The 23917-nt window shown below is 48.2% G+C and overlaps 1 protein-coding gene across 2 annotated transcripts in view; it reads left to right on the top strand.

Moving 5' to 3' along the window:
- SERPINE2 (serpin family E member 2) overlaps positions 1 to 22904 on the top strand; it is a 62796-nt gene extending 39892 nt beyond the window's left edge. For both annotated transcript variants that reach the window (XM_043577984.1, XM_043577985.1), the window contains exons 4-9: positions 6069 to 6266; positions 14298 to 14496; positions 16139 to 16239; positions 18111 to 18197; positions 21000 to 21083; positions 22495 to 22904. In XM_043577984.1, coding sequence (XP_043433919.1) covers positions 6069 to 6266; positions 14298 to 14496; positions 16139 to 16239; positions 18111 to 18197; positions 21000 to 21083; positions 22495 to 22532 — 707 coding nt within the window. In that variant the 3' untranslated portion in view covers positions 22533 to 22904. The remainder of the gene's footprint in view (positions 1 to 6068; positions 6267 to 14297; positions 14497 to 16138; positions 16240 to 18110; positions 18198 to 20999; positions 21084 to 22494) is intronic.
- Positions 22905 to 23917: the final 1013 nt, after the last annotated feature.

Below are 23917 nucleotides of genomic sequence, written 5' to 3'. Positions count from 1 at the left end.
CACTGGGTGCCATTTTATACTTTGTGAGTGAAAGCGTGCGTTGGGCTCCTAAGATTCTAGCTGGTGTCTGCCTGTCCCATGGTCCTCCCATCGCGAAACGCCTGGACCCAGCCGGCTGGTCTGTCTTTCCTCTCTTAGGAGGTGCCCTGACTCCGTCTACCTTCCTTCCCCTTTCTTGGTGCCACGACTCACGGTACTCTCTGGGGTCTTTCTCCCTGTGGCAGGGGCAACAGAGCAGAGTCCAGCCCCACGGACTCTCCTCTGTCCCCCTCCCCCCGCGTCGCCTCTCCAGAGTCCCTGGCCTGTTCTGAAGGTTCAGTCGCTCAGTCCTTCCCACTTTCGCATCTGTTGTTCCCTTTGCCTGGAATGCCCCTCTCCCCCTGCGAGGTTCGAGACTGATCTCTCTGCTTGCTTCCCTTGCTTCTCTCTCTCGCTGCCGTCGCCTCCAGGAAGTCGGTGCCTCGTCTCTGCTTACCATTGGCATACGAGTCTGCGTTTTCTAAGCCCCTTCATTATAGCACTTTCCACGCTGTATAATGATTGCTTGTTTGCGTGCGTTTCTCCTCTCATTAAGCTGAGGAAATGTCTAACGTGGGTGTTTTAAACCTGTTAATTTGTAAACTGGAGGTCTAGGTGGAAATGTTCTGGAGTAGAGATGGGTCCAGATCAACAGGACACTAAGGCTGCAAATCTAGATTGGGGAACCTGTTTTTCATAGGAGGGAGAGTTAAGGTCGCAAGAGTGGAAGCGGGAAACTCTCAGTAGTCCCAACGACTCCATTGTGGCCCAAAGACAGAACGTGAGGAAACTCTGGCTTCTTGGGTCCTGTTTCCCAACGTGTGGTTCCTAAGGTGCCTGCGTCAGAATTACCCAGGGCATTTGTTTAGAATGCAGGTCACTGGACCCCCCACTTCCTCTATCAGAATCTCCGAGGGAGGGGCCGAACATTCTGCATTAAAACGAATGCTCCCCCAGTCTGCCTCCACCACCCATGACCAGGCTTGTATACGTAAATGTCCGGGGGCGTGGGACAGACTCGCAAAGAGATGGACCGGGAGTGCCCCGAGGGTGGAGGAACCAGAACTGGTTTTTTGGGGTTTTTTTGGTTTTTTTTTAATTTTTTTTTTCAACGTTTATTTATTTTTGGGACAGAGAGAGACAGAGCATGAACGGGGGAGGGGCAGAGAGAGAGGGAGACACAGAATCGGAAACAGGCTCCAGGCTCTGAGCCATCAGCCCAGAGCCTGACGCGGGGCTCGAACTCACTGACCGCGAGATCGTGACCTGGCTGAAGTCGGACGCTTAACTGACTGCGCCACCCAGGCGCCCCCAGAACTGGTTTTGATAAATCCACAGCATTCCTTCTCACTAGGCTCCTGGACAGTGCAATCCGGGCTCCCTTCCTAAAACCGCAAAACGATCAGGGCACCTGCAAATGTGAAGGGTCTGGTGGTTCTTTCCGGGCCCAGAGGCCTAAGAACAGTGGCAGGAAGTTGCTGGCACTCAGAGCCAGGTGGCTGGATGACCGTGGCCTGTGAGTGGCTCCTGCCAGCCGCCTTCTTTACCAACTGGACGGGTCATGGGAAGGCACATTAGCGTGCTGCTGAACAGTGTTCAAGCTCCTTGGACACACGTTGACTCAGTTGCTCACTGCCTGGGGGGGGGGGGGGGGGGGTGGTGCCCTAGCAGTGCTTTTCAACCTGGCCGACCTCTTGGTAAACAAAGATTTTGACTCTTCACTTCACCATCCTGCCGCGAGATCCGTAGCTCGTATAACCTATGCACAAGTACACAGACACTTCTAGAAATTAATATAATGCCAAACTGTAATACAAGGAAAAACAAAACTCATTTACGTATGTGGTTCAGCTGGTGAGCCCTTGGGTACAAGTACACCCGAGCACGTAACAGCGAAGCAGTCGTATTCTTAGAATAATTGTGAACGGACGGCTACGAAAAAAACAGGCGGAGACAGGCGTGGGGTGCTGGTGATGTGAAAACCACGAGCTGCCCTCCTGTGTTTCTGAAGCGAGTTCTTTCCTAAAACGGTGTGGTACTCTCGGTAAATTTCAGAACAAAACAAGAACAGCTTCCACTCGCTTTGCTCTGCACCGTCGTCACCTACCCGGAAAATTCGGTGAACGTTAAAAATGTGCCACGAAACAGATAACTTTGTGTTTACAGGGGAAGAAGAGTGAGGTTCTGGGCCCAGATGATGGTAAGCCAGTTTCTTGCCAGTGTGACTCTCCAGCGGGGCGTCTGAAAGCTATACGGGAAGCAGGACATTTCTTTAGCGAGTGGGACTGTTGTGAACATTGCAGGGCAAGTAACCTCTCGGGCCACCTGTCAGTCCACTGAAAACTCTCCTACAAATTTCCAAACGGCCCCTGGGGTGATCTGCCTCACTGAGAGGCACGTACCTACCTGGGAGAACCCAGAATCCTGGAGATCGAACATTCCATGTGCGGAAGACTGCCCAGTCCGTCCCATAGAGGTGACGATTCCTGCCCCCTGTGGAGTGGGAGAGCCAGACGGGAAGGTTCTTTCCACTGTGATAGGGTGCTGACCCCGCCAGGGCCGCCCTGCCCACCTCTCCAGCCTCTCTTCCACAGGCTCTGTGCTCCAGCCATGCACGCTTCCTTCCCGTCCAGCCCCCAGCTCACCGTGCTCTCTCCTGTCACAGCCCCCACCGCTGCATCCGGCCACCTGGGATACTGTTCTCCCCGCCTGTCCCTTGTTAACGCCTGTCCATTTTCACACTTGTCACGTGCACGGCATGATAGCTAAAAGCAAGGCGCCGAGTTTGAATGTCAGTTCTGCCACTTACTAGCTGTGCAACCTGGGGCAAGTTACTTAACCTCCCTGTGCCTCAGAGTCCTCATCTGTAAAATGGAGATACGACGGTGATACCTACTAAAACAGTTACATCGACACTAAGGTTTTTGTGGGAACGTCAGTAATACGCACAAGGCATTTAGCTGAGTGCCTCGCACTTAAACGTTCCACAAGCGTAAGCTGTTTCTATAGCCATTACTTGGTCAGCTTCTTCAAGGACCCATCCCTAACCCCGCTGACCGGATCTGATCCCCCTCTCATATGGCCTCGCTTCTACTTCGAGGTGTTTCTTCCTGTTGCATACACTTTTCCGAGCCATTTCTGCCAGCCTCCATCCACTTCTGTCTTCTCCGTAGCTTTTTGAAGGCGGGGCTCATTTTTGTTTGTTTTCTTACCTAGAAGAGCACTTGGCACATGGCAGGTGGGCATCCAGGAGCGGACGGAGGGGTGGTGCATCGACGGATGGGTGGGTGGGTAGGTGGGTGGCTGTGTGGCCGAGTAGGCGCATGGGTGGGTGGCCGGGTGATGCACGTTCACCGTGTGCAGTTAGCCACGGCAAGCCCCTCGTGGGCCTCCTCCTAACCATGCGTTCCTTACCTTTTTATCGTTGCTTCATATTTCTTCATGCCCCCGTATCGTATCTTAGTCCTACAGGTGGCAGTCAGAGGCTCTATTTACCATAATGACCACAAAAAGGGCTGAGGAGACTTCTTTAGACACGTGTTGAGCACTGATCGTGTGCCGAACATAGAGCTAGGCTCGATTCTTTTAACAAAATTTATTTGTTGTTTCGAGAGTGAGAGAGAGCACGTGCAAGTGGGAGAGGGGCAGGGAGCGAGAGAATCCCAAGCAGACTCTGTATCGTCAGTGCAGAGCCCGATGCGGGGCCTGAACCCTCAGACTGCGAGATCATGACCTGAGCCGAGGTCTGATTGTCCACCGACTGGGCCACCCGGGTGCCCTGAGCCAGGCTTGATGTTTCAAAAGTGAACGACAGGGTCCTTGCTCTGGCGCACTTGATGGTTCAGCTCGGGGAGAGAGACACGTTAAATTCGGCCGGCACAAAATACCTCGGGTATGGCAGCAGCGAGTGTTGAGCTTTATGGAAACTCCTGGGAGTTGGGGAGGAGGGTCAGAGGACATTTACTACAGGTAGAGAGCGAGCTGTGTCCTAAAGGCACAAAGGGGTTGGACTGGGTGATGTTCCCAGCAAAGGCAAGACACAGCCCTCACTGTCAGGAGCTCTAAGGTGCTTGCAGTGGCTGAAGCACAGAGCTCTAACTTCCCACAAGACGGAGTCCGCCCTTGCGTCGAATGATGGCCGTTCATGGCCTGTGTATCTTCCTTCAGGTCCTGACTTAGCGTTGGTGCCCCCTTGTGTAAGAAAGGAGTCGTGATGAAACTTACGGAGCCCTCTGGGGTCTGGGAAACCTCTGGGTGCGCGTCTTTACCACGACTTATCCAAACATTCGTTTATTGCACATCCGCGTCTTCTTGAACATCATCTAAAAGGACTTAAAGCTCTCGGGGCACCCGGGTGGCTCCGTTGGTTAAGCATCCGACTCTGGCTCAGGTCGTGATCTCGTGGTTCGTGAGTTCGAGCCCCTCATTGGGCTCTCTACTGTTGGCACAGAGCCTGCTTTGGATCCTCTGTCTCCCTCACTTTCTCCCCTCCTCCCAGTAAATAAATAGATAGACAGACAGACAGACAGACAGACTTAAAGCTCTCTCTGCTGAATTAGACCTTCTTGCTTCTTCAGAAACTATTGATTTTACTCTCACCATTTAAAGAATTACAACTAGCATTTACATTACGGCACTATGTATTTTTTAAATACACTAAGGCCAAAAGCTACAGTGAATTTCTGAACTAATTTTTCATCACTTCGGGTATCAGTGACCCCTCGTAAACGCACAGCTGGATCTTCAGAGACGGAGCAAAAGGTACGTTAACGAAAACCCAAACCGTCAAGTACAGATAGCACTCAGGAAGGATCCTCGTGGCCTCAAAGAATGTTCTGAAACTAGAGCGGTTGTCTGCTCCTTCACTCCTAACACAATCAAGACGGATGGTCTTCTACATTTTGTGGAGTGAATTTCCCCTCAAGACTGGGAGGCCTTCTAGAACAGACGCTATTTCCTTGCTTCTCTGTAATATTACACCTCGCTCAGTCCGTAACTCATAAATGTAGACACTGATTTTTAATTTTTTTTTCAACGTTTTTTATTTATTTTTGGGACAGAGAGAGGCAGAGCATGAACGGGGGAGGGGCAGAGAGAGAGGGAGACACAGAATCGGAAACAGGCTCCTGGCTCCGAGCCATCAGCCCAGAGCCCGACGTGGGGCCCGAACTCACGGACCGCGAGATCGTGACCTGGCTGAAGTCGGACGCTTAACCGACTGCGCCACCCAGGCGCCCCGACACTGATTTTTAGATCCAGCCCTTTTTTTCTTTTTTTTTAAATTTATTCATTTTTGAGAGAGTGGGAGCAGGGGAGGGGCAGAGAGGGAGGGAGAGAATTCCAAGTAGGCTCCAGTGCTGTCAGCGCAGAGCCCAACTTGGGGTTCGGACTCATGAACTGTGAGATCACGACCTGAGCCGAAGTCAGACGCTTAACCGGCTGAGCCACCCGGGTGCCCCTCCAGCCCTTCTTTAAAGTAGCTGTGAGGCCTTGTGGCATCAGGGATTCCAAATGCCCATCGTTTCTAAAACTTCAGGAGAAATTCAGCCTTTACCCTCAATCAGATCGCACAGGTCGAAGAGGTTGGTTTTTGACCGGCATTAAGTCTACCCGGTGGTTCAGACAACAACTGCATACCTTGTGCCTATCTTGTGCCCATCGAAAACCCTCCTTGGCAGTCATTCACGCCAGTTATTAGCAAACAGAGAAATTCATCGTTAATTAATCATTTAGGCGAGTGAAATTTTCTAAACCGTGGAGTTTGTGGGGAATTCGTTGTAAAAGAATTTCTTAAGGAAAAGTCTGGTAACCTCCAAATAAAGGATATTGAAAGTCTTTATGGATTCTCAGATTTTAGCCTTAACTGTTCGGCTTTCATTTTTAGCGAGAAGAACATGAGAAGGTACAAAAAGGGTGTTGTAAATACTTCCTTTTTAAAGTGTTTTAAAGATTCCTTTGATTTTTCACTGTCCGTGATCCCACACTGCCTTTTGCCCTCAAATAGACTGCCAATCCTGAATTTTTCCCTCGCTTGTTCCGTGACTTCTCAGGTATGATCGACAATCTGCTCTCCCCAAATCTCATCGATGGTGCACTCACCAGACTGGTCCTGGTCAATGCCGTGTATTTTAAGGGTTTGTGGAAATCGAGGTTCCAACCTGAGAACACAAAGAAACGCACGTTTGTGACGGCTGATGGGAAGTCCTACCAAGTGCCCATGCTGGCCCAGCTCTCCGTGTTCCGATGCGGTAAGTGTATGCTTGGCAGGGCGCTGAGAGTGCTTTCACTTAGTCCGAGAGCAAATCTGACTTTTATTTTTCTAAAAGGGTGGGAGAGAGGAGGGCAGGATGTTTTTAAAGTTCCTGGTAAGGTTTTGTATTATTTACAAGGGTTATGTATTAATATATAATATACAGGCTCTTAGGTTGAATGTTCAGAGGACAGGTCACAAAATACGAGATGGGAAGAGGCATAGAGCGCATGAAAACGTTACAAAGTCATCACCATCTTACGTTACCAAATTAGAAATACAAGTAAAAATTAGATTTCTTTTTCACTTACCCGATTAGCAAGAATTGCAAAGATTGACAAAGCCCAGTGGTGGCTCTCATGGTGGGGAAGACATGGCTGCCCTGGTCACTGTGGGCGGAAAGAGATGTGGGGCGGGGGACTTCCTAGAAGACCATGTTGCATTGAGGAACTTCTACTCTGAAGATAATCTCACCTCAGCAAATAAATAAAAGCCAGATATGTACCTATAGTGGAACGTACATGATAAACAGCTTTACAGAAGTGGAAAGATGATACAATATGTTGCTGATTTCAGAAAACAAGTTCTAGTACAACAGATGTTGATTCATCACATTTACGTAAAATGCTTTCTATATATCCATCCATCTGTAGAGACGTGTCTTGCAGGGTGTTTAATAAAATGTCAACAGTGGTAGTGTTTCAAGTGATTATTTTTCTTTATTTGAATTTGAAACTTTTTAAAACAAGCCTGTATCAGTTTTAATTTTTTTTTAATGTTTGTTTATTTTGGAGAGAGAGAGAGAGAGAGAGCGCGCGCGCACGTGAGTGGGGGAGGGGGAGAGAGAGAGAGAGAGAGGGAGACACAGAATCCGAAGCAGGCTCCAGGCTCCAGGCTCCGAGCTGTCAGCACAGATCCCGGTGCGGGGCTCGAACCCGCAAGCGGCGAGATCCCAACCTGAGCCGAAGCCAGAGGCTCCACCGACTGAGCCACCCGGGCGCCCAAGCCTGTATCAGTTTTACAGTCAGGAAAACAATGACCGAGCCCTGCTGTCATTGCCACAGCACTGATAGATGAAGCCTGGTGATTGTTTCCTAAGCCTGGTTTCATTGAAGCATTTGTGAGCCAATTTAAATTCATCTTTTTCCTCTGCAACTTAGCCTTTATGCCTCCGATCCGTACCTGAACGTGCGGGCCCCAGGTATCGCCTTTGCATACGTTCACTTCAGGCACTGCTCAGTATTGTGCCAGCTGCGTAATTCTCTAAATTAAGGAATGACTTAGGTGAAGAAGGCAATAAATAAAGTCACTTTCCTTCTTACCATTCAGCTTCTAGGTAAAATTTTGGCATTCACTCAAATGTGGGGTTTTTTTTTGTTTTTTTTTTAAAGATAATATGTATTTGAAAGCCCTGCAGAAAGATAACGTGCTCAGCAACTGAGAATAATAAAAGGCTCTTTTGGCCCAAAAGTCATTCCCTCCTTCCCGTCGGCCCCCCAGCCCTCCCTGCTCCCGGCCTGTGTTGCCAGGAAGACTTCATCGGAACACTAACATGGCTACCAACTCTTCTCTGAAGCAAAGCTGTTTTCTTTTAGGTCAATCTTTATACGCATTCTCTGTTCTAATAAAAAAAAAAGGGAGGGGCCTGGGTGGCTCAGTCGGTTAAACGTCCAACTCTTGGTTTCTGCTTAGTTCATGATCTTGCGATTTGTGAGATCGAGCCCCACATTGGGCTCTGCGTTGACGGTGTGGAGTCTGCTTGGGATTCTCTCTCTCTCCCTCTCTCTCTCTCTCTCTCTCTCTTTCTGCCTCTACCCCGCTTGCTCTCTCTCAAATTAAAAAAAAAAAAAAAGTGAAGGGCCTCAATTACTGTATATCTCTGTTGCTGGAAAATAAATGTCAGTAGTTCAAGGTTAAAACGCAAGGATCCTATAGACATTCCTATGAAACGCTACTGTGTGTGTGTTTGCGGGAGTGTAACGTGTTTTCTTGAGTATATAATAGGTTCCTAGAGAGGGAGTTGCATACGCAAGTAGCTTTTCCATTAAGAACCGATTTGTCTCAGAGCACACGTGTGCACATTACAGAGAGCAGTGCGTAAATGTACTTTTCCTCAACGACTGGAACGCTGTCGAACCAAGGTGAGCTGGCTGTCTTCCCTCCACCTTCCCGAGCGCCCCCCCCCACCCCCGGAGGCTGCATGTGTGGGCTCCCTTGCCTCCCATCCAGTTGGCTGTGGGGGGAGCTCGCAGGTGAGGCGACTTGGGGCCTTGACTTCCCGGCCCTCCCTGCGGTCCCCGGGGCTCCTGTCAGCAGGGGCGCTCAGGCGGGCTTTCTCCCTGGGTCACCATGCTTCCCTCGCCCCTGCCAGCCTACGGCTGGTGATGGTGCCCCACTGTTTGTAGCACAAGGGACTGTGCTTAGCGGTTTCGCTGCACTCTGCCCGTGCTTTAGAAGTGCTCCTGTGACCCAGCCTGGTGTCCTGCCCCCTTACTGACCTGCCCTGAATTCAGGACAGACGGTGGAAGTCAGCCTTCTCTCCACGGTTCTCGTTCCCTCGCCCCAAACCCTGGAAAACGGCTGCCACCCTTCTTGCCCCACTCCCCGTGCCAAAGATGGGGCTGCTGTGGAGGAACCTGGGATTGGAACCTGGCTCCTGTCCTGGGCCCTGCCACGGCACAAGGATGGCCCTGTGTCGCCCTGGTTTCCCTCCTTGGCCAGCACGGTGCCTTTTTGCAGTACGACAGGGCAGGTTTGTCTGGTGTCTTGTGGCCTCTGAAGAAAGCACAGCTGGTGTTTGTTTTCACGACCGCAGACCGCCTAGTTGGTCACCCACTTTCTGCCTGTCGTCGGTCTGGCCAGCACGACCGGCCAGCGCTCACAACGTGGCGGTTGCGGCTGAGACAGGCCACCAGTGAGCTCAGAGGCCTCCCTGCCCACTCACGCGACCTCTGCAGCCACCTGTCACACGTGTGCTGGGCCTCACCAAGCCGCCTCGGTCACCTGGTGGAAGCGTTGCCATTCCAACCCTCTGTCTTCCTGACCTGCCCCCGGCAAGATGCCATCAAGATCTCTGAGAAGATTCATTTAGTAGCATTACGGAGACAGGGTGGAAACTAGGAGGGGGAAACCCTTCTGACTGTATCCCATAAAGTGTAAGCCATTTGAGGATAGAAATTCTTCTAATTTAAAAGTCAAAAAAAAAAAAAAAAGGCCTTGCAGTCTTTTTTTTTTTTTTTTCAACGTTTATTTATTTTTGGGACAGAGAGAGACAGAGCATGAACGGGGGAGGGGCAGAGAGAGAGGGAGACACAGAATCGGAAACAGGCTCCAGGCTCCGAGCCATCAGCCCAGAGCCTGACGCGGGGCTCGAACTCACGGACCGCGAGAGGTGACCTGGCCGAAGTCGGATGCTTAACCGACTGCGCCACCCAGGCGCCCCCTTGCAGTCTTTTTTTAAAGGAAGCATATTTCATGCTCATTGCAAAATCTACAAATAAAACATAATGAGGCAGAAAGTAAATGTTCTCCTATAATCCCATTTCCCAGCATAAAAAACCCTATTAAGTGGTAGGTGTATTATTTGAGACCTTTTCTGTGCATATGCAAAATATGTCTATGAAACTTTTTTGCATATGGAGGATTACACTGTAATATGCTTCATACATTAGACAGTAAATCATGGAAAACTATGTGAATTCATGTGGATTTATTTCATCCTTTTACCAGCTGCAGAATATTCCATGGCATAAATTCATTATAATATCCTACGGGTCGCCATTTACTTTTTTTCCTGTAATAAACACCTCAGTGAGCATTCTTGTACTTAAATCTTTAGAACTGAGTCAGAATTTATAAAGGTAATTTCCTTGGATAGGAATTGCTGAGTCAAAAGTTCTTACAAACTTTTGATTTTACGATTATGAATTTAGACATTAAAGACTTTATTTTGGGGGAAAAAAAAAGACCACAAAAACTTCCAAATATATATGTATATATGTGTGGAGATATATATATATATATATATAGTATATATTAAGTTTTAGTTCCATAGATGAATTATATTATTGCCCTCACCCATCTGGTTCTCCTGCCATCTTCTTTAGCTCAACAAATGGCACCTGTACTCACCTAACTTGCTTAAACCACACTTTCTTCCCCATCAGCGCTCCCCAAACCCCCTTTGCATGTCAGCTAGAATATGGACCGCTATGTGCAGTGGGTGTGGGTTTTTTTGTTTCCAAATGTACATTTCAGTTTCGACCGAAGTGTAGCTGAAACAGTTCCTCAAGAGCTCAGGAATCCATAAAGCTACTTGTAGTAGGAGATAACTGGACAGGTTTTCATGTATGAAGTTTTCCTGATATTCACTATTTAAAATATTCCCTCTGAAGTTAGAGGCCGAGAAGAGTTCTTAACGTTTTAGTGAGCCTAGTTACCTCCTCCTTTTGTAGGATTTAAAGAAGGGATCAGAGTACTTTAGGGGCCTTTCCAGAAAATCTAGATCATCCCTAAAGTACCACTGACAGGATCTTCTAAATCTTCTCCATGTTTCTAATACTTGGTCGTTTGCCTGTTACCTCTCATGAAAGGATTTGTTGATCCCTACTCATCCGAGAGAAAAGACTTGTCTTCCCTTTTCATCTGTTTCCTCCTGTTTAGAAGGGATGAAACTGCTCCATTCACATTTTTATGTACTCCGGTATCATCCCCATTAAAGAAGGCTCAGTGGACTTCCCAGATGTTAAGGAATGGAGAGCCTGGGCGGGGCATTTTAATGGAAAGGTATCTGGGACAATGACAGGCTCCCTGCTGTGACACAAGGCTCCCAAATACCCCTTCCTTGCTTGATTCACTCTGCCCTGGAGCTGTGTCCTCTGCAGCAGGTGTGATGTCTCTTGGTGGACCAGTGCTGTTTCGACTGTTTGAACGGTGACCGAACGCTCGAGAAGTACTGTGCGAAGCTGCTTCCATCAGTAGATGCAAGTTTTTACAACGTGCAAGCCTCTGTGCTGAGCACTGTGCTGTGTGTATTGTCTCGTCTAATTTTCCCAGCAACTCTGTAAGCCAGGCACTGTTATCCCATTTTACAGATAAAGACACTAAGACTTGGAGTTAAGCAACTTGCCCAAGTCCCAGAGCTAGTGTCTCAGAGTCAGGATCTGAACCCAGGTCCTAGAACTCCAGGTCTCGTGGGCGTAACCTCAGCCCTTGTCCTCTGTGGGCCGATGCTGCGAAAGCTGTCTTTTACTGATCAGGTGGAAGGCAAGATGTTATTTTTGTCCCCTGTCTCCTCAAGCCACGGAGCAAAGAAGAACGGAAGAGGTATGGCCAGGGGCATCCGAGCCAACGCTGTGCCATCAGCGCCTGTGATCAGAAGCAGAAGTGGGGCCAGGGAGAAATGAGTCATCAGGCAAGATGTGCACGACTGGGTACAAAGTGGTTAGTGGTTATTCGTATTACTGATCAGTTAATGACGTGTTCGGTGGAGACCGGATTCACTGCTGAAGGTGGAAGCTGTCTCCCGACTCAAAAACACCCAGGCTCGTCACTTTTCATTATTCATGACCCCGCTGCCTCCCATCAGAACAGTAAACATGTCTAGAAGTGGTTAACGGCTGCCTCCAGGTCCTTATTTCATGCCCTGGAGCAACCGTTTCCTAACTGCTTCCTAAGTCGTAGAATTTCTCAAACAGCTTTGCCAGGTAGGGGCCTCCTCTTGTCTTTGAAGATTAAAAGGCTCATTAGGAAGTGATGTTTGTCCTGACTCTCCCATTGATTTTCTGGTTTCTGCCCAGACCATCTTATTACACAAGGTAAAAGGAAAGTGAAAAAAATCCCCTCTTTGATTCTCAGGCAGCCCCGAGACAGAACCGGGCTTGAGTGACAGTCCCCGCCTGTCCCAGCCGGCCAGGCCGCACAAGGTTGCCGAACGGCCCGCGGGCAAATGGAGCCGGCCGGGGACCGGGTGTACCGAGCGCTCCACGAGTTGCCCCCAGCTTTCTTCCAGAGGGAGAAACTCAAATGTCATCCTGTCATGTCACGTATTCTAAGAACTTTGCTATTCTTTCCCGTATTTTATAGCTAGAAGTGTTCGTTATGTAACGAAGACAAAGAAAGTCGGCTGTGCCTCTCGCCGCCCCCCGCAACCTCCACCCGTGGAGAACTGGCTTATCCAAGATCCCTGTCTCACATGCAGTGACTGGCGGAGGTCGTCCCCAAAGAGAAGACAAGTGAAAATCACGAGAGAAGCTCGCTTCCTCTCGTTTTCTTAAACACGTTGTCCTTCTAGGTCATTTAGAGAAGGGGGAGGAGGTAGAGAGAGCCAGCATTCAATGGGCACCCACCACAGGCCACGCCCTGTCAGGCACCTTACATATTTTTCCTCATTTAACCGTCACGGCGACCCTGTGAGGTACACACTTTTAATATCCGCGGTATCTCCATTCTCCATACCGAGAGGCACACAGAGGTTAAGTGCCTCACCAAGGTCACCGCGTTCTTAAAAAGGCTGAAGTGTTGAGTAAAACATTTCTGAAATCTGCCAGAAATCTAGAAATGCTGGCTTTCCGTTCACCTAGTTAATTTTTATAACTGGCATCACATGCCTAATGGGAAGTTTTCCCGGGACCCTATGGCATGCTGTGTGGAATATTCTTTCCCGGGGAGGCCGGGGCCTCTCTGGACCATGTACCCCCCGAGCTGGGCTCCCAGCTGGCACCCTTCATGGGTGCGCTTTCTTTTTTAAAAGCTTTTTTTTTTTTTTCAAGTTTATTTATTTTGACAGCATGCAAGCAGGACAGGGCAGAGAGAGAGAGAGAGAGAGAGAGAGAGAGAGAGAGAGAGAGAATCCCAAGTAGGCTCTCAGCTGACAGCACAGAGCCCGATACAGGACTTGAACTCACACACCACGAGATCATGACCTGAGCTGAAATCAGATGCTGAACCGGCTGACCCCGCCCGGGTGCCCTATGAATGTGCTTTCATCAGCTCCAACCGGTCCGCACACAGTTGTGCTGATCAGTTGCTGAATATTTTGAATATTTCACATGAGATGAGCGGGTTCTAGGATCAAATTAGCTTGGGAAACCTGCGGAAAGCCAAACAGCTTTCTTTCCTTCAGAATGACTCGGAGCCTTTACGGTACTGGGGTCTGTTATGAATCCGTAGGAAGAATCGATTCAGTGGCGTGTGGAATCTGTCTACTGAGCGTCCTGCAGGACGGGTGCTCTGTAGACCAACATTTTGAGAAGCGCTGGTCTAAATCGTTCTCGGGCTTTTATTTGTAAGTACAAATACCATAAGGTATCGAAAAGCCGTAAGGACAATGACCAGAATGGGTGAATTGTGAATAGGGAGTCGCGTTAGTGAACTACAAAGGTCATTGTTGGCATGAGACATACTGAGCCTGAGTCCTGGGGCTCCACTGCTTACTTAGCCCACGTGTCCCTTGGCAAGTTACTTAATTTCTGTAAGCGCAGCCCCCCGGGTGTAAAACAGGACTGCGTGCCCTACCTCGGGGCACGCTGTAGATTGTAAATGTGTTGGGGTGGTTGGGGGTTGGCGTGGGTTGGGTTGGGGTGGAGTGGCTGGTGTGGCTCCTACACAATGGAGCCGTTCATCCCTTTCTCCTTCCTCTTCACATGCTCACATAGGCTCAGCCAAAAGAACTGTTCTCAGGCAGCCCAAATCCATTCTCTTATTCACATGATAGGGGTCAGCTTCTTGCAAAGTACTGTATTCTAAGCGCCTCATGATCCAGTTAAATTCCACTCAACGGAATTTTTGGTGGCGCCCCAAGGCATTCTGTTAAGACAGATCTCAACTGAAGAAAGGGAATTATTTACCAGGGGAAAGAAGAAATAACGGTCCTTATCTTTGTCTTTCTAAGGAAACTATATTTGGAAAAGAGAAGTTTCCAAACGGAACCGCTCTCTGCCCCCTGAGGCCACCCACGTGATCAGCACTCGCTCCTGCCCCTCTCAGACGTCATCAGGGGATGCACTGAACCTGCCTCTGATTTCTTTAGGGTCTACAAGCACCCCCAACGATTTATGGTACAACTTCATCGAACTGCCCTACCACGGGGAAAGCATCAGCATGCTGATCGCGCTGCCCACGGAGAGCTCCACCCCGCTGACGGCCATCATCCCTCACATCAGCACCAAGACCATAGACAGCTGGATGAGCACGATGGTGCCCAAGAGGGTACAGGTCATCTTGCCCAAGTAAGAGCGCTCGGTCCCTGGTGGCGGTCGTGTCAGGTGCCAGACCACGTGGGGCTAAGACATGGCGCGTCGTGAGGCCTGATTTATTTTGCAGAAATTGCCTGGAGAGAATACAAGGGTCTGCTTTTGGAGAAGCTTTTTGCTTTTCTTTCTTCTTTTTTTTTTTTTTTTTTTTCCAATCCCTGTGCCTCTCATACGGCAGGATAATGACAGTGGGGAAGAAAAGAAGGCAGCCTGACCTCTGACCTCAAGCTCCTTATGCCATTTTGAGAGCTTTTAACATATTTAGTTTTGTCCCCAAGACTGAAAAATACATGTATAATGGCACGGTAAAGGTTCATAGCGTTTTGATGAGGAGTTTCATGTTAGTCTTCTTAAGTTTTAGCTGGAAGCTTCTGAAGGCCAAGGTCCGAAAGCTAGGTGGTAAGGGAATATTTTGAAACCATTCAGGCAGAATTCTTGTATTAGTATCTGTGGTAGGTTTTTTTTTTATTACTATACCCTGAAAGTGTAATATTGGTGGAATTTGAACTGTTATGACTTGAAGCCAAGGGAAAAGTCATCCTAAATTCTGCCCAAATCCTGAATTTCTGTCAACTCCGAGAATGCTTTACCCAGACCCATGAAAGAGGCAGCGAACGTCCCCTGACTGGTGATTGTGCCACCAGCGTCCAGGGCTTTTAAGCACCCACGTCTCGGGGTGGTAAAGCTACCTTCCAGTTCTAAAAGCTTTTACTTCTCTAGTCACTGAGTTAAGTAATCAGAGAAGCCCATTCATAATAAGTATTAGCAATCCTCCCAGGAGTGTGTGTGTGTGTGTGTGTGTGTGTGTGTGTGTGTACGTGTGTGAAATGAGCCTTCATGTCGGCAGTGCTTGATGTAAATGAATAAGATGGTAAGTGTACATTACAGAATGACGTAATAGGTAAAGCACAACAATAGTGGTAAATTATCATTAGAGTCCGTCTGCCCGCCTACCCTTTGCTCTTCCCCCAGATGGGATAAAACCTGGTAAAACATCCTCTGACGATAGGTTTACTAACTGACATTTACATATGTACGACTGGAAGTCCAGATAGATCGCAAGTATCCAAGAAACCCAAGGTTACGCCCCAACACCCGTAGCATACGTTCTCACCTATTCCTAATGTTTGTTCCAGTCTTAACAGTAAGATGCTTTCATAAACTCAACAAGAGTGAGCAGGAATGTGTCTCCTTTCTTTTGACCAATCCCGCTAAGGACGGTGGTTCTTACAGCAGCCATGATGATGGCTCTTTGGTTGGCAATGGGGGAAAAGTGGAGATATTCGGGGGGGTATTCCAGATACCCCCCCCATCAGCATAAGGGAAGGTGCTTCAGCGGATCTGCCTAGGTACCGGAATGGGGAAGCCCGTCGCACACGAGGGGGTGACCACCCCCTTTCCTGTCACGGTGTCCTCATTTTGCTAGCAAAGTGCTCGAGAGATGACTTGTCCTCTAACTTAAATCTTGGAAGTACAACTTCAGACACAGTTTAGACTGGTGTTCAGAGCATACTTACAAAGGAATCGCTTTGTCAACGTCTCCCCACCGGCACGGGTTCCACCCTCTTACGTCATTTACGGTGTAATGATTTCCCCCTATTTTCTCCTTTCCTGCTAGGTTCACGGCAGTAGCACAAACAGATCTGAAGGAGCCGCTGAAGGTGCTCGGCATCACCGAGATGTTTGATCCATCAAGAGCAAATTTTTCGAAAATAACAAGTATGTTCGATTTAAACCCCATTCTGAAACTTGAAGACTGTTACAAACTGGGTCTCTGATTCGTTCAGAAAGAAAAGGTCAAAATTAGGAGTGTGTTGCCCTGAAACCCTCCCAGATTTAGTCTGATTCGTCACCAAATGATGCCGCTCATCCTCCATCGTTTAGATCAGCGTAAATCACCTGTCCCCACGTTTCACGTGCACGTTTCAGGTGAAGCCCGAGTGAGTCGACACCGTTAAACAAGCACTTCGTGTATTGTCTTCATTACTTAAAAATTTAGCTCTTAGATAGTAGTCTTTCTCTTCCAAATGCAAACGATTCCCCGGTGTTTGCAAAAATCAAGGTTTTTGAACTCTCAGATACTTGCTTCCATCAAACAATAACAGGCATGCACCATATCCAGGTGTGTTAATGCCCATTAATCCGGGATCATGCGAATTCACAGGGTCTGATGAGAAGCTTTCTTTGCCAGAGCATCTAGGACACAGCTGGTGTCGTATCACCTCGTTTGCCAATATATGCACCTTTTCCCAGAGTGATATTCAATAGTCGGTTCTTGGTCTTTTTAATTTGGAGCACAGCAGCCTCCTTCCAGAGAAAAGTCACGGCTTAAACATTATTTGTACTCCTTTCCTGTTTTCCCCCTCGACAAGCTCATTACCAATCTCGATGGCCTGCAGGCGAGCACCTGTGTACCCGTCCTAGGGCTCCATCCACACTGTGTCCCTGGCGAACTTGCAGCCACAGGGATATTTTGACGCTGTTTCGTCCTCAGGCATCCGGACTCTGGCCCCCGGTCCAGCAGCATGACCATCACCTGGGAGCTCGTTTCGAGGGCACACTCTTGGGTCTCAGCCAGACCTCCTGAATCAGAATCATTTTAACAGGATTCCTCAGCCCAGTGAAGTTAGCCTTGTTTCATTGTTTTCCCCTTCGGGGTTCTCTTCTGTGGTCTACATACCACGTAGTGGCCATGGGAGTTCGCGGGTGCTCGAAGGAGGACCAGGTGCCTGAAGTTCCCCTGAGGTGTGATGTTTAACTCGCAGGTGACATGCGCCCTGCAGATGTCCCCCTCTCATTCCCCATCGGCCGTATTAGAGCCCAGCATCCGTGCAGGTGAAAACCAGGGGACACAGAAAGCACTTTTTCCCTTTGCATCCAGACCCATGTCCCACCAAGGCTAGCATTAACTTCCGTTCGTGTTCTCCTCGAATGCTACGGCCAGCGGGTATCGCTGGAGCGATAAGAATCTGCTGAGAAGGAAAGTTAATTCACTAGAAGGTTCTAGAGGCACAGTTGCAGTTCTGAGTCTGGTTCCAAACCCTTCTTACCCTCCACACTCTTCTCACTGATATGGCCATGAGATGAGTGGCTTTTGTGGTGAAGAGTGAGCACTTACTCTGCCAGTAACCAGCCGTAAGACTTGAGGACAGATTTCTTAACACTCAGTTTCCCCATCTGTAAATCCCCTCTGTAATCTTCCCTGGATCTGACATTCTGTACTGAAAAATAATATTGTTGCCTTGTTTCTTCTGGAAAACTGGACTTCCTTTTTTAAAGCTCTGCTCTTTTTATTTATTTATGTTTTACACAATCCTTAGCGATCAGAGTTGAATTGACAGAGGCACTAACACATCCAGGGAAGGGGAGTCCCTCCTCCGAAGCGAAACCACAGTTCGCTTGGCAGAGATTGAAACTCACTGCAGGTCGATAGTCCTCCCACAACCTCCAGTCACCAGACCGGAAGAGGTCACTTCTCCTGACACCTTTTAAGAACTGGAATTTGCCATGGATTTGAAGTCGCTCCCGCAGCCAAACCGATGGCCCGCATATCAAATAAATGCTGTTTTTGTTTCATTTTCCGGAAACAGGGTCAGAAAACCTTCACGTCTCTCAAATCTTGCAAAAAGCAAAAATTGAAGTCAGTGAAGACGGAACGAAAGCTTCAGCAGCAACAAGTAAGAACTGGGTCGTGAGCCAGGACCGGCTGGGGTGCAGGGGGAGGGAGCGTGCTGCGGTCCGCCCATCAACGTAGCAGATACGCAGCAAACCCTGTTTTCATCCGGGCACCGTGGGTTGCCCCCCAGGTGACAGTGGTGAATTTAGACAGTTTAAGGACCTGCACCCTCAAAGCTCAGAGTCTGTTTCGTAAAGGAAAGCCCTTCGGTGCGAGCAATTCCTCCGGGACAAGAGTCCACATGCTTTTTTGGTAAAGAGCTAGGTAGTGTGTGTTTTCTGCCTCGTGGGCGGTCCTGTCTCTGCCACAACTTCTCAACGCTGCCATTGTGGTGTGAAGGCAGGACAGAGGATACAAGCCCATGGGCGCGGCTGTGTTCCAGTAAAGCTTTATGTATTTATAAAGGCAGGATCCGACTCCTCAGACCTGGCCTGGGGACAATGGTTTGCCGACCCCTGCCCTTGGGAAGGTTAAAGCAGATGCTGGCTTCTTCTTGGCAGGAAAACCCAATCATCATATTGAAACATAAAATAATAGCCACTCGCCATGGGAAATAGGCAGCCAGGTTGGATCCAGGACGAAGTGAAGAATTAGCAAGCAGCTGTTGAATTCCCAGGACGGCTGTGCAGCCTCCTCTGATAATTAGAACCTCCACATCTGCTTTCTCCTCATGGTTTATATGATGAAGGAGAAAATAGAGCGATCTTAGGTTGGTCTCTGTACCCACTCATTATCCATCTGAGATGGGGTAAACAGGTCTGGCCAAACTCTGCAAACTCATAAAGTGAATATCCTAGTAGGCTTGTAACTGGGTCACATATTTCTGGTCGTTAAAAGGTACCGTTTATGCTCCGAATAGACACTTTATGGCCTTTCTAGAATAAACACTTAATTTGTAATCCTTTAAAATAGCATTAAAAACAAAGACCTAGAATAACAGCACTTAGAATTCTCAAGATGCCTTTGTCTCTTCTAGGTGATGATAAGTGAGAACCGAATGCTGCCCGTTATTGGCCAGTTTTGCCAATTAGTGTAACTATCAGGACTGGCTACGTTAATTTGCACGGCCCCATGCAAAATGTGAATATGGAGCCCTTACTGAAAACTTGCTAAGAATTTCAGGACAGGGGCAGCAGAGCCCTGACCCGAGTGTGGGGTTCTCGCGAGCGTGACTGCCCAGTCACACGCCCAGGAGGCCAGCCCTGCTGGGTCGGTCAGCAGGGCTGCTATAGCAAGGGGCCACAGACTGGGGGGGCTTAAGCAGCAGAAGTTTATGTCTGACAGTTCTGGAGGCCGGAAGCCCAAGGTCAAGGGCTGCTTTCTGCCTGTGTCCTCACGTGGCCTTTTGTCTTACACGCACATCCCTCCTGGCTCCCTATCTTCTTATGAGGACACCAGCGCCATTGGATTTGGGCCCCGCCTTCATGACATTCAGATTTCGATACCTTGGGAGTTAGGGCTTCAACATACGGATTTCGAGGGGATACGGTTCAGTCCAGAAGACCTGCTAACCTGCTAACCGTTGACTGCGTTTCAGTCACCCTGGGTTGGGGGATTTTCCCCAACATAAGTGGAGATGTTTCCTTTGTGACATTAAGCCCAAGCCATTAGCGCTTTGTGGGGTTTGAGGAAGGGAACCGGGCCATCGTGGAAAAAGCAGTGCCATGATGCCCGGCACCTGCCCTCCTGTGAGGCCTTGAGACGAGCTTATTAAACCCAGGCCACCGGGGCACCTGGGTGGCGCAGTCGGTTAAGCGTCCGACTTCAGCCAGGTCACCATCTCGCGGTCCGTGAGTTCGAGCCCCGCGTCAGGCTCTGGGCTGATGGCTCGGAGCCTGGAGCCTGTTTCTGATTCTGTGTCTCCCTCTCTCTCTGCCCCTCCCCCGTTCATGCTCTGTCTCTCTCTGTCCCCCCCCAAAAAAATAAATAAATAAACGTTGAAAAAAAAAAAAAAACCCAGGCCATGGGGCACCTGGGTGGCTCAGTCAGTTAAGCGTCCAGCTCGAGATCTCAGCTCGGTTCGTGAGATCAAGCCCCGCATCAGGCTCTGCGCCGACAGTGTGGAGCCTGCTCGGGATTCTCTCTCTCCCCTGCTCTGTCCCTCCCCTCGCCACACTGCACTCGCTCTCTCTCTGAAAATAAATAAGTAAACATTAAAAAACAAGAAAACTGAAGCCGCCACGGGTAAGTTTGGCAGAGTAAGCATGACTGGGACTCTGGGCCTAAAACGGTTTGCTGTCTAAGTCGAGCGTCTACACCCGACGGGTTGAACAGCAACACGAGGTCGCAGGTCCCAGATGAGTGAGTGGTCTCCGTTACCACGCAAAGGAGAACTACCGAAGGAAAAGTCACAGACAAAACGGTCGAACGCTAAGCTGGGCCTGGGTGTACAGAAGGGATTTGGCTGAGCTAAGAGGACCAGTGGCCTTCATCAGCAAGGCAGACGGTATGAATACAAAACAGCTAATAATAACAGTGAATATGCATTAGGTGTCGTTCAGTGGCAGGCACTGTTCTAAGAGCTTATAATAGTTTTTATGCCACTTAATCCTCGTAAAAAGCCTACGGAGTAAGTACCTTTGTTAAGGACGATGGTACTTGTGTAGACTGAATGAGACACCCAAGTGGAAAGGGCCTGGGCCATGGTAGGTGTTCCGTAAATAGTGACCGTTGGGCCTGTTCTAACCTGGGCAGCCCAAGGGACGGGAACTGTGTCCCCGAACTCCAGCATGGAAGATCCAGCCAGCCTGCTGCCCTGCTGGCCTCACGCTGGGTGTAACACATTTTCTCTCTCTTCCCGTAGCTGCGATTCTAATTGCAAGGTCGTCACCTCCCTGGTTTATAGTAGACAGACCCTTTCTATTTTTCATCCGACATAATCCCACAGGTAAGTGATTCTTCCCTTCTGTTGCTCACTGGCTGTTAACATTCAGAAAGGTCCCCAGAATCCTAGTGAAATCCAACCTTGCTGCTCTAATTCCACTGCCTTGTGTTAGGCAAACACTGAAGAATAGAACCGCCCACCTTAAAGAGATAAGAAAATCCAGGCCGCGTTTACAGAGTGTGATGGAATCTTGTGAAGGCTGATTTTAGATTTGTTGGTTGGTTTGTTTTTAACATAGAGCTCTGCAGCCCTTTTGGGGCTTTCTGATGTCTTTTGATTTTTTGGTCCACATTCTGATAAATGCAGTAGTTCAATTTTATAAGAAACCACACGTCGTCAACCTCTGTGAGCCCTCTCTGTTGTTCCGGCCTGAGGATTGTTAATTCGATAAATCTTGGCTTTGTAAGTCACAGGCTCAGAGTTGGCTCTGTGCTTTAGCTTTTGTCTTGAAACTGTGGGTAACAATAGTGCTTACCTCTTAGTACAATTACGAGGATTAAGTAAAGGGGGCACCTGGGTGGCTCAGCTGGTTAAGCGTCTGACTCAATTTCGACTCAGGGCATGATCTCACAGTTTCTGAGTTCAAGCCCCACATTGGTCTCAGCATAGGCTCTGTGTGGAGCCTACTTGGGATTCTCTCTTTCCCTCTCTCTCTGCCCCTCCCCAACTTGTGCTTTCTCCCTTTCTCCTCTCTCTCTCTCTCTCTCTCTCTCTCTCTCAAGCTTTAAAAAAAAAAAGGAGAAGATTATCTTTGTGGAGAGGTTGGCTTCATGTTCGTTCAGAGTAGAAACAAGTACATTTCAGCATTTGCCCCTTTTTTAATCAGTAACACCAAGAAGTTCCTTATCCTTTTGTCTCACTGCATCTTTAATGTCATAATTAGTGTTCTCCTGAACCAAAGTCCAATATGGGAGCCTCTAGCCACACGTGGCTATTTAACTTTTAATTAATTAAAATGAATTATCTTTTAGGGGCATCTGGGTGGCTCAGTTGGTTGGGCGTCTGACTTCGGCTTAGGTCGTGATCTCCTCTTCATGGGTTCGAGCCCCGCATCGGGTTCTGTGCTGACAACTCAGAGCCTGGGGCCTGCTTTGGATCCTGTGTCTTCCTCTCTGTCTGCCCCTCCCCTGCTCATGCTCTGTCTCTGTCTCTCTCAAAAATGTATAAACATAAAAAAAAAAAAAAAGAAACATAGATTAAAATTCAGTTTCTTAGCTAAGCCATATTTCAAGGGCTCAATAGCCACTGTGACTAGTAGCTACCATATTGGACAATGAAACTATAGACCATTTCCATCACTGCAGAAAGTTGTGTTGGACAGCTCTAGGGACTATCCCTTATTTTACGCGCCTTCTGTCTTATTTTATGAAATGGTTTTTATAGAGTCACGCTCTGTTTCCCCTTAATTCTATAGGTGCTGTCTTATTCATGGGGCAGATAAACCAACCGTGAAGAGTATACAGAAGAAACCATGCAAAAGCAAAGACTACTTTGTGACGAAGAAAACTCCTTTCCTACATCTTTCATAGTTCTGTTAAATATTTTTGTACATTTCTTCCTTTTTCAAAACTAGTTCTTGGGAACAGAGACTCAATGATGCAAGCATTTTTGTCCCGGGATATATATCAAAGGGAAAAAGGGGCAGGATGGCTGGAACACTGTACTGACAAATGAATAGAAAGGCTTCAAAATGTCTAAAAAACGCTTTAAACTACTGAGCAGGTACCTAGGCTAACCCTCCCAAGTATTTACTGTCCAGTTCAGGAGTTTTGTTCTGTTTACACGTGTGGCATTTCAGAAGAAATGTAATCAGTGTGATGGGGGGAAAAAAACCCACAACACATTTTATGGTGGCTTTTACTTTTTTATGAAAAAATATATATATTATTGGCCTTTTTAATTCTTTTGTTTTGGTCCCATCCAAAGTCTTGATAGTAAGCATTATTTTGGGGGTAGAAATAGTGAAATCTCTAGCCTCTTTGTGTTGTTGTTGTTGTTGTTGTTGTTGTTTTATATAATGCATGTATTCACTAAAATAAAGTTTAAAAAACTAACGTCTTGCTAGACAAGGTTTGCTCTTGTGCAGTGTGCCTGTCACTACTGGTCTGTACTCTCTGGATTTGCATTTTTGTATTTTGTACAAAGTAAAAATAAAGTGTTATGAGTAGTAAAAAAAAAAAAATGCCGTTTCTCTGTTATTGAAAATACAACAAAAGAAACAGAGCCTTTTAAAGGTACTTAAACCTCTTCTAAACCTTTGCACTCAGGCAAACGGCAGAAAACCAAAGCCCTTGGCCTTCTCCTACTCCTTTCCTCTAACGCCAGACACTGTTCCCTGCTTCACTACCCGTCCGTGCCTGAGTCGCCGCAGGGGAGTAAGTATGAAGGCAGTCCCAGCCCTGGTCTCAGCGCTGGCTCCCTCGGGGGCGTGTCCCCAGCGTTCGAGGTAAAGACCGGTTTTGTAGCAAGTGCGCAAAGAAGACGCCCGGTGCCGACATCCTTGGGAACTGAGTGAGGGGTACGTGTTTCACTTCTGGTGATGGGCTGGAGGGTCTGTTTTCTAAAATGGCAAGATGTATTTTTGTCTTTTGTTTTTGGAGAACTCATCACGTTTCTAAAATCAGAATGGTTTAAAATATGTATCTAGACTTCAAAACATTTTTTCCTTTTTTTTTTTTTTTTTCTTAAACCCGTGAGCTCTACTCATCACTCTTTTGAGAGGGAGAGAGAGAGAACCTTGAACAGGCTCCACACCCAGCGCGGAGCCCAACGCGGGGCTTGATCTCGAGATCGTGACCTGAGCCAAGAGCAAGAGTCAGATGCTCAACGGACTGAGC

This window comes from Prionailurus bengalensis, chromosome C1, assembly GCF_016509475.1.
Source record: "Prionailurus bengalensis isolate Pbe53 chromosome C1, Fcat_Pben_1.1_paternal_pri, whole genome shotgun sequence".
Lineage (NCBI taxonomy): Eukaryota > Metazoa > Chordata > Mammalia > Carnivora > Felidae > Prionailurus > Prionailurus bengalensis.
This window is presented reverse-complemented; position numbering and strand designations above follow the sequence as displayed.